This window comes from Fukomys damarensis, unplaced genomic scaffold, assembly GCF_012274545.1.
Source record: "Fukomys damarensis isolate Sample0158 unplaced genomic scaffold, DMR_v1.0_HiC HiC_scaffold_9, whole genome shotgun sequence".
Lineage (NCBI taxonomy): Eukaryota > Metazoa > Chordata > Mammalia > Rodentia > Bathyergidae > Fukomys > Fukomys damarensis.
In genome coordinates, this window is record NW_022900921.1 from 42131721 (window position 1) to 42142742 (window position 11022).

At 40.4% G+C, this 11022-nt stretch overlaps 1 protein-coding gene across 2 annotated transcripts in view; it reads left to right on the forward strand.

Annotated features, from left to right (window-relative positions):
• The window catches only part of Vwa3b (von Willebrand factor A domain containing 3B), a 201657-nt gene that overhangs the window by 44510 nt on the left and 146125 nt on the right, over positions 1–11022 (forward strand). For both annotated transcript variants that reach the window (XR_004516439.1, XM_033761713.1), the window contains exon 7: positions 897–1012. Coding sequence is in view for 1 of the 2 variants with exons in the window: in XM_033761713.1 (XP_033617604.1) it covers positions 897–1012 (116 nt within the window). In the remaining variant the exon portion in view is untranslated. The remainder of the gene's footprint in view (positions 1–896; positions 1013–11022) is intronic.

Consider the following 11022-nt stretch of genomic DNA (forward strand, 5'->3'; position numbering starts at 1 on the left):
AGAGAGAGAGAGAGAGAGAGAGAGAGAGAGAGAGAGAGAGAGTGTGTGTGTGTGTGTGTGTGTGTGTGTGTGTGTGTGTGTTAGGTCCTCTGTGGAAGAACACCTACTTCTGTGGTGACAAAGAGATTTACTGAGTCCTTTCCTAAGTTAGCCTATCTGAAATTAGTAAAATGTGTTCCCAAAGCACTTGTTTTCAAGTGTAGGAGCTCATCACAGCTGCCTGGGGAGCTGCTTAACCACACTAAAGCCTAGGATTGGCCTCACTTAGTAGAGGAGATCCTGGGAAGGTGCATTTTAACCCACCACTTTGGATAAAAACTGTTTAGGGAGCTTGATGGCAGATCCCAGGGCCACAGGCTCAGGGATCCCAACTTTTAGGGTCTGAAGACAGTCAGAAATTTTCATTTGTAGCAAGACCTCTAGAGATTCAGAGGCCCACTACTCTGGCTGCTCTCAAAGCACTTTGAAATCCTTTAGCAACAGGTGCTTTCCTTTGATTCTGAGTTTCTGAATGCCCCAATTATAAAAAGGGTCTTTCTGTCTCCTCTTTACTATGACAGACAGAAAATGACAACTGCAAGGGGTCCCCTCTCTTGCTTGTGCTGTGCTCTGATCATCTGGACACTCTTCCTGCGCGTGCTAGAGGCCAGGGAGTAATTTAGATGGGAGGAGCTGCAATTCAGCCACTGAGTTTTAGCTGTGCACTGTGTGGTGCCAAGTTTTTCAGAAAAAGGCTAGGGGTGACTAGACTGCCTGTCATGCTCTGGATCCTCACAAGATGCCTAGCTCACAGCTAGTGGTGCTTCTTCTTGCTCCATTCCCAGTTTTAGAAGAATTAGCAGTTGTGTGCAAATGCCTCTCTACCAGTCTAATGTTGAACATCCTTTATGTTCCAGATTCCATGCATTTGCAGAGAGAACAGAGTGCATAGAATTTCCTGCCTTCTCCACAAAGGATGATGACAGTGTTATTTCTTGCAATTCAAGGAAACTGAAAGGAAAACTCCCTCCAGGTACCTGAAATCCAAAAGGAGCAATATAGTTTATATCTTTATAGTTTCAGGTCATCTATATGTTAGGAAATAAAGTATTAGGTGGGCACCATCATGACTTGTGCATTATTTAGGTGGTACAATGGAGTGGTTAATAGATGTTAGTGGTGAATTTGTCAGCCTAGCATCCAGGCCCATTTATTGTCAGTGCCTGGGTTCACTGAGGCTGCAGTGGGAGGCACCAGAGAGCTCCAGAGTTCTCCCATCCTTCCTGTGATTTTGTGGATCCAGTGAGTGGATGGACCTGACCCTGGGTGGGCCTAGGCTGCAATGGAAGCTGAATGAATCATCTTTTTCATTCAAAGATTATTGAGTTGAAGAAATTTTAAAATGCCAAGGACAATGAGAGAAACAGAGAAGGAAGCTGCTGTCCTATCATTAGGTGATGTGCCACAATGACTGGGCAGAAGTCTAAGAAAGCCTGCCTCAGTGAGCCTACCTCCACTTCCCTGTTTGTTTTCAGTTATCAATCAGACTTCTAGCTTCATTATGAGGCAAGGACTACTGAAGGATGGGAAACCCTGCAGGATGCAGTTCTCAAAAAATTCCTCAATTTGCATAACAGCGTTGCCAATGCTCCTGGGGGAAGGGTGCTGGGACTGGAAGTAGGAGGCAGTTGCATTATTGATAGGTTGTCAGATGGAAATAATGGCTGGGGGTTGGGCCAGGGTACAGGACTTTGGCAGAATCTGGTTCTTAGCAGCCCAGAGCAGAGCAAGGGAGAGGTTCTATCAGAGCTTGTTGGACCACGACTCTAGTGGTGATCTCACTGACACCTTTGATCAAGAAGTGGACCTCTCTACAGAATTTGAGAAGATGCCAAATGATAAGCCAGACTGATGCTAATTTAAGAAAAAAAATTAATTCAGGATATATGCCATGCCTATTCAAAGTAATTTACAAGGTTAAGCCTAGGGGGCAATGATTTGATCAGGATAAAGAATGTAGGATGTCACCAGATCCCGACGCTTGCCTGTTACTGCAAACAGGGATAAATTTCAGCCTGTGTGTTCCATGGATTTTTAGTCTGTTTTCTGATGCTATAACAGAATAACCAAGACTGGGTAATTTATAAGTAGCAGAGATTTATTTGACTCATAGTTCCGGAGGCTGGGAAGTCTGAGGGACAGTGCTACCATTAGGCAATGGCCTTCATTCTCGTCACCCATGCAGGAAAGTGGAAGGGCAGAAGAGTGTAAAAGTGAGGGAGCAAGAGAAAGCTAAACTTGCTCTTACAATAAGCCCACTCTCTCAACAACCAACCCACATCTGTGGTACTGACAGCAGTCTAGTCATGAGAGCAGAGCCCTCTTGACCTACTTACTGGGTCCCACCTTCTAATATTTTTGAATTGGTGATTAGGTATCCAAAACATGAACTTTGAGGGGCACATTCAAATTATAGCACTTGGTAACTGAGTTATAAAAGAAAACATATCTGGTCACAGAGCTAACATTTTCCACCACTACCGTCTTTCCAGCACTGTGAAGCATACAAATTAAATTACAGATGCAACATTTTTCATAGAATGAAATGTTCAGTGTGGCTTGCTATTCTAAATCCATTTCAGTGACCACATGTCCTGAATTGGGGGGTGGGACTGTCAAATCCTAAATATGCTATCTTGTCTCCTCAATCCATCACAATGTCCCAGAAATGCCAACATTTTGAAGCCTCCATTTCCCACTCAAAAACTTCCCAGACAGACTGTTTTGGTTTGGGAAATATGGTTTCCAACTTTACCTAGGCTTTAGTGGCAGTGCTTTAACCTTTTCCTGATTGATTCCCTCTCTGCATTATCATATAATCATTTATCACTATCCATTTCTCAGGTCACTCTCTGATTTGGGGTGGGGATGATACCTTAGGAGATAATTTTACATCCTGTTATATAGGACACAGATACTATCAGTGAGGAATTAGAGAAGCACTACTTAGAGAACATACTTGGAAATCTGAAAGGAATTTCCTGCTATTATTGACTTTTTTTTGCATTCTGGGCCATCAGCTTTCGGAGTAGGACTGACCCACACAATTGGACTCCATGCCTCATGCAAAAAAACAAAAACAAACTGCAGTTATGATAAAGAATAGTTTTAAAATTATAATGAAATGTACATAACATAAAATTTACTGTCTTAACCATTTTTCAATGTATAGCTCAGTAGTGTTAAATATATTCACACTGTTGTTCAGTCTTCACCATCATTCATCTCCAGAACTCTTCATCTTTCCAAACTGAAACTCACTATTCAATAATGGCTTCCCATGTCCTGTCATTTGTGATGCTGTTATAAAATGTATAAGGATTAGAAATTTATTTCTCATAATTACAGAAGGGAAGTCCAAGATTAAGACACTGGTGAGAATCCAGTCTCTGCTTCCAAGACAGCACTGTGTTGCTACATTCTTTGAAGGAATACTATCTTGTTATGAGGCAAAAGAGATGGAAGGGCCAAATAGTGAAAACTGGGAACTCCTTCAACCTCTTTTGTAAGATCACTGCCATTAGTCACTTTTCCATTGTTGGGACAAAGTACTTGCTATATACAATTTAAGAAAGAGAGGTTTATTTTGACTTATGGTTTCAGAGGGTTCAGTCCATGATTGTTTGGCTCCCAGACAGAAATTGCACAGTGGAGAAGAGCTGTTCAACCCATACCAGCCAGGAAGCAGAGAAGGAGAAAGGAACCAGGGACAATAATAGACTCTTCCAGGTCATGCCTTCTTCATCAGGAACCTACTTTCTAGAAGCACCTTCAGTTACGAACTCATCAGTGTATTAACCCACTGATGAGTATAATGCCTCTGCAATCCAATTACCTTCCAAAGCTCTAACTCTGAACACATGAGTCTTTTGGGAGATATTCATATCTAAACTTAACAAGTGCTAATCAATACTCTTATTCATTACTTCTCCAAAGATCTCACTTTTTAATACCATTCTATTAATTATTAGGTTTCAATATGAATTTAGGAAGACACATACATTGAAATTATAGACCTCCCTTGTGCATAACAACCATTCTACTTTCTGAACCCTTGAATGTAACTACTCTAGGTACCCCATGATAAGTGGAACCATACAGCATCTTTCCTTCTATGACTAGCTTATTTCACCTAGCATTGTCCTCATGAGTCATCTATAGCATGAGTCAGAATTTCCCTTCTGAGTAATATTACACATTATGTATATGCCACATTTTATTTAGCCATTCATCCACCAGTGGACATTTGTGTCGCTTCTACCTTTTAGCTATTATGAATAACTCTGCTATGATCTTGGCTGTGCAGATATCTTTCTGAGACCTTGCTTTCCATTATTTTGGGTATATACTCATAAGTGGGAGAGATCATATACCATGATTCTATTTCTATTTGTTTTTGAGGAACTATCATACTGTTCTCCATAGTGGCTGTACCATTTTACATTTCCATGAACAATGTACAGCTGTCCCACATCCTTGCCAACATTTTTTATTTTCTGTATTTTGACAGTAACTATCCTAAAGGTGATAAGATGATGTATTTTTGTGCTTTGATTTACATTTCCCTAATGATTAATGATGTTCAGCATCATTTCATGTACTTGTGGAAATAAGTATCTTTTGTGGTACTGGGGAAGAAACCCAGGGTACATTCTACTATGAAGTTACATCCCCAGGTCTCCCCTTTTAAAATTTTTAAGACAGGGCCTCATTAACAGATTCACGATAGGGGTATGATTTGCATGTCCCACTGCTGGGTGACTCTGATTTGAATTGGATCATTCCTGCCAGCTTGAACTACTGGTGGTACATGCATGATTGTCCCATTGGGCGACTTGTACTGCTTCTCAGGGGGTCTTTGACTACAGTAATGCAAAGAAAGGCATTGGGTTAGCAGACCAGATGTCATCATATTACAATTCCCCAAGGAAAATGTTAAAATGGTATAAAAATTGTAATGTAGCTAATTTGTCATATAGCATTTGTAAACATATATACACCAGCAATGGGGTGCTTTTAAGATTTCCATGTTAAAATTTAGAGAATTAATTATTGATAAACTGTTCATGAATATAAATAAATTTCTTTTGATGAAATAAATTTATTGATTATTGTGGGTAGAGTCATATTAAATAATATTTATATTTGGGCAGCAATTACTCAGTTTCAAGAAACTCACCAGATTTGGTCCTTTTATAGACTTTTTTATTTTTTGTACCAGGGATTGAACTTGGGTTCTTGTGCTTGCGAGGCAGGTGCTGCAACCACTGAGCTAAATCTCTGGCCCTTTCACAAATTAATTCCAGTTTTTGAGGGGATACTGGGGATTGAACTCGGGTCCTTGTGCTTACGAGGCAGGTGGCAGAACCACCGAGCCAAACCCCCAGCCCCCATACTTTTTATTAATTTTATTAGTAAAAAGACTGATAAAAGTGATTAGATCTATTTGTACCGGTGGTTCAAGCCAGCAGGAACGTGTTGTTACCCAAATAGAACTTAAACTTATTAAGAATCCTCCTGCCTTAGCCTCCCAAAGTGCTGGGATTATAGGCATGTGCCACCAGGCCCGGGTTGAAATAAATAAAAATTTAATGCAATATTTAAAAACTCAAAATTAATGCAGAAGTTCATAATAATCAAAACGAAGACCCAGTAAGTCCCCTTTTTATGCTATCAAAAATTAACCCCAGCTCCCCACTGCTCCCTTGCCTGCCTTTGGGTATGAAAATCTACTGCCCCACCTCCTGGATTTCCCATGCAGCTTTCCTCCCCTAAGGTTCTACAAAGAACTGGAGACAGTTTCCACCTTTTTCTTCCTCTCTCCCAGGACAAGGCAATCTCACTTATTTTTAAGCCTTTTATTAGTGCATGTTAGTTATACATAACAGTAAGTTTCTTTGATCATTTTCTTAGCCCCTTCCCTTTCTCTCTTCCTTCCCATAATCCCCTTCTTCTTGAATAGTCTCCTTTCTACTTTCATGTCATCTCTTTTAATTTTCTTTCACATTCCACATATGAGAGAAACTATGTGAAATCATAATGTTGGGTCTGGCTTTTGTCTTTGCTTAAACCAATGGTCTCCAGTTCCATCTATTTATTTTTTGCAAATGACATAATTTCATTCTCTTTATGGCTGAGGATTATTCTACTATGTGTTTGGCCATATTTTCTTCATTCATTTTTTGACAGGCACCTAGGCTGTTTCCATAGCTTATTTGTTATGAATTTCCTTGTAATAAACATAGGTATGCATGCTAACTTCATTTCTTTTGGGAATATACTGAGCGTTGGATCAAATAATAATTCTATTTTTAGTTTTTGAGGCACCTCCATACTTATTTCTGTAGTGGTTATAATAATTGACATTATCAACAGTGGTGTAGGTTTATCCCCCACCACCGCTTCTTTGCCAACATTTATTGTTTTGTTTTGTATTCTTGATGATAGCCATTCTAACTGGGATAAGATGGAATCTCCATGTAGGTTTTTTTGTTTTTGGTCCTGGGAATTGAACTCGGGACCTTGCACTTGCAAGGTAGGTGGCGGCACCACTGAGGTAAATTCCCAGCCCCTCCATGTAGTTTTGATTTACAGTTCTCCAGGGGCTAAAGATATGGGACAGTTTTTCATATACTTCTTAGCCATTTGAGACTTGTCTGTTCAATTCACCTCATACAAAAATCAATTCAAAGTGCATCAAAGGCCTAGCTATGACATGAAACAGGGGACAGAATTGAATAGGCAGGCACAGGCAAAGACATCCTGAATAGGATTCCAGCAGCAGTCTCCTTTTAATCTGGGAAAAAGTATCTCACACCACTGCTTTTTCAAAATTACCTGATTTGTAAACCCCAACACCTCTCTAGGAGGTTAGGCTTTAAAAAGGCATAATATGTTGCTGGCTACTTCATCTTTTCAACTCTGTCATATAACTACTTTGGGGCTCTAATTAGTAGAGCTTGGATAAATCACATGAATACCTTGATACAAATTCTGATTGGTACTTATTAAATAGAAATGTGTAGTCCAAAAATAAATGAATTATGTATAAGTTATGACCACTTCTTTGGCCTTTGATTTTGGAATGATTTTTTTACCTGAACTATTTCTTAGAATAAAAGAAGTATTTGTGTTTTGAGGACAATTTTGTCTTTTTTCTTCCTGCACTGCAAAGTCAAAAATAGATATACAATCATTTACTTAACCTATGTTTACTTTGGGTTGTTATAGATGCATTCATTCCTTGGAGAAATTCCTCCCTCAATTTGTGTTTTTCTATTTGTTTTTCTGGGGCTGTGCTTTTCCACGGTTGGTACTTGTTGCTTAGAATGGCTCGTTAAGTAGTGCATCGCACTGTAAGTTGTTCTTATGTTAAGAGTCAATCTTTTTTGGCTGTCAAAGATATGAAGACAGAACAGAAAGGAGACTATGTTCAGAGTATCTGCTGAGCCAGCTGGCTTTCTTCTTTTTATGAGTCCATGTTTGCAGTACATAGCGATCACATTCCTTGTGGATAGTTGTACATGGACATAACACGTCTTGATTCTTTTTACATCCCCTTCCTTCCCTTCCTTCTCCCTCCATCTCTTAGTCCTCTTGCTATTTACAAAAGATCTAGCTCCCTATTTCCTATTATCTATCTATTATTTTGCTCTTTATTTTTACTTCAGGGTTCTCAGAGAGGGTGTGTGTTATTTAAGTTTGGGTGTTTGATTTATTTAACTTAACACTATGGTCTCAGGTGCATCCATTTTCCCACAAATTCATCCTTCTTTATGGCGGAGGAGTACCTCATGGTATATTAATGCCACGTTTCCTTCATCCATTCATCTTTGGGTGGACATATATCCCACTTTGGCAATCTTTCTGAGCACTCCTGCAGATAAACTTAGAGTAATGGTGATGCCTTCCCCTGTCAGAGAATCAAGGAAAATCTCTTACCTGGATTCTGTGCCTTGGTTCTTTGCCCCCAGACTCCCTGCATTTCTAGGGAAGGATACAAACCTTCCATCCCACTGCTCTCTGGGAGTCTCTCTTTGCCCACTCGGTATCTGGTCTTCCCACATTAATCTGTAAGAAAATTTAGCTCCTCTTTTCCTCCCACTGCTGTCTTCTGACTGGAGGTAGCATCCCTCCTTCCTGGTGTTCCCTCCTATTTTTGTCTTTGTTTTCTGAAGCTTCAAATTACTTCTTTTCAGGAGCAAAACATACCACAGAGTACCACCCATCAAGCCCTAATGATGGGTATCTTATATCTTGGGTTTCTTGAGCTTCTGGAACCTGTTGGTTTATGGTTTTTGTCACATTTGGTAGGGGTAGCTACTGGACCTTTCAAGGAGGTCAGGAGCAACTGTCCTTCTCCCAGAAGTGGAATCCTACTTAATGGTGAACAAGGCTATATTATGGGGTCCTTTCTAGGCTTGGCTTCACCCACTTCTCTCTAGTGACTGAGCTCAGTGAGAGCCTTAAATGCTGCAAGAGTATTTACAGATTAGATTTGGTAATTTTCAATTCCCAGAGGCCTTCTGGTAGAGATGGATCGTTCTGGATGTGAGCTGGGCTTATTAAGCTTTAGAAGGAAGCTTGCCGGTGCTTTGCAATGGCTATGTGTTTAAGGCCTGCTTTCCTAATCCCCCGGACAATTGGCTCATTAGTCTATGAAAGTCCTAAGGCTCCAGAGGGAAGGGTCTATTTAGTGGCTTGCAGTCTCCTTTTTTTAGGAAGGAAAAAGGCTCTGATCTCAGGTTTGGAGCAGGCTTTATCTTCTATTTTTGATTCTCTCTTCCTATTTCATTACAAAAAAAATTTAAAGTGAAATAGTAAATAAAGATTTGTAAAATTATATTAGAACAAAAGTCTTCACTGGGGAGTCTATCATCAGGCTAAATAAAAGTAGAGAATTGTGGCACTGATGCAGGCAACTCTGGGTTTGGGCTGATCAGTGAGGCTGAGGGACTTGTGATGTTCTGTGTTGTCAGACTCTTCCGGGTTAGAAAACCAAGGAGCCCGATTCTAGCATGAGCACCAGGATGCAAATCTGTGCTCCCAGCCCTGGGTTCCCACTTCAAACCTCTAGAACCTCCTGCCTTATGCCTATAGGGGAGGAGGAGACACACTGCAAACAATTGGTGCATTCATGCAGTTTCCTGTACCACCCAAAGTACCAACAGCTCAGAACCCTCTCATGGTTCCAGTAGGCCAGCGTGGGGCAACATGGCAGGCTCACTTTGCTCTCCTGGGCCCCTTCCATGGCAGACATCACTAATCAACCCTCCATTTGATGTGTGCACCAAGCATATCCTGGGCTCTGGTCCCTTACTGCACAGTCCTTCAAGGCCAAGAGACTTTAATAATCAGCCCCTGCTCACTGATCAGAACCAACACGGCAAAGAAGATTTCCTGTGGTCACCACCTCATTTTTTTTGTGTATGTGAGATGGGGAAAGGGCACAATAAATAATAAAAAGAAGCATTAGGTAAACTAGCAAAAGACAATGTTTTTTCTGAGCCTATTTCTTGTTTGTGTCCACTATTTTTTGCCAAAATGGTATTAGGAAAGCTATTTTGTTCTGCTAGCATTCTTTCTAAGTACAAAAATGTAGCTGTAAAACTTTGGTTGTTCTACTATTGGAACTGTGTGTGTGTGTGTAGAAAAATGCATGAGCAAAGACTAAATAGTTTAAAACTACATTGTATTCACTTGAGCGTACATCAGGTCACTCTTTTAAAAATAAAAAATAACCAGGTTCTCTTCCTGGTAGGTACTTGTGATCTTTAATTAGGAATTTAGAGTTTACTGGCCATGGCTGAGGCTTGGCATGGCTTCTTTGTTTCTAATCTCTGATTTAATTCAGAAGCACTGGTTGGTGTCTGTTTACAGCTGTTTATACCAACAGCAGGAGGTTCTCTCCAACTCTTTCCTTCTCCCTAGAATTTAGTTTAATTCGATGGAGCTGCAGCACTTCCAGAACTGTTGCCACATTATAGTTTTTTAGGCTGAGAGATTTTTAATTTATCTCAGAGTCCTACTCCTTCTGAGTATGAAGTGCCATGAATTTCTTATTGCTGCTCTAAGATAGGCCTTTGGTTAGTTAATAGGCATTAAACACCTTCTGTGGGCTTGAGACTCTCATTCGGGGTGAGAAAGAGAGATTCAAAAGGTATAAAAGGCAAACTCCAGAGAACTCCAGACTTCCAGGATATCAACTTTGTTTCTACTTTGTGATTTAGAGTTGTTCCTTTCCCCCTGTAACCAAGTTCCCAGTTAATGTAAAACCTCTCACCTACACCTCCACTGTCTTCCTTTCTTACTGACACCCTTTCTAATGTCTGTGTGCATTTAGCTTCCTGAGAGCCAAGAGCAGGGAGCCCCTGTATTCCTACTCCCTTCTTGGGCTCATCACCTAGGTTCCTTGTATTATTTTGGCTGTCAGTTGTGGTGTGGCCTGCTCCTTGTCAACCTGCCTTTACACTGGGCAGTGGTGGCCTCAGCCCAGGTCTTGGCCTAGCCAGTGAAATGAGTCTCTTAGAATTGTGCCGAAATACAGCAGTACCTTTGTTCACAAATGCTTTTGTTTACAAACAATTTGGTTTGCAACAAAAGCATTTGTGAACCAAGGTACCACTTTAATCGAGTGGATCCAGATTTCCTGCATAACCTAACAACACAAGAAGCAGAGAGAGCCTTCTCAGAATCTTTTAAAAATTAAAGTGCTTTCCTAGGAAAAAGAAAGTTGGTATATATTTCTGATTTCATTTGGATGAGCTTTCTTTGATTTCAGGGTAAGAAACCCACTCATATTTTTAATTTAAACATCCACGGATTTGCTGGACTCTGGCAATACAATGATAAGAAAAGCAAGTCTCTCAAGAAGCCTGTTCTAGACTTCCTGGAAAATGACAGAGTGCTAAGCAACAGAAACCAGCCACTTCAAGATTTGGAATCCAGACACTGGAAAATAAGAAAAGAGAGGGAGAGAGAGAG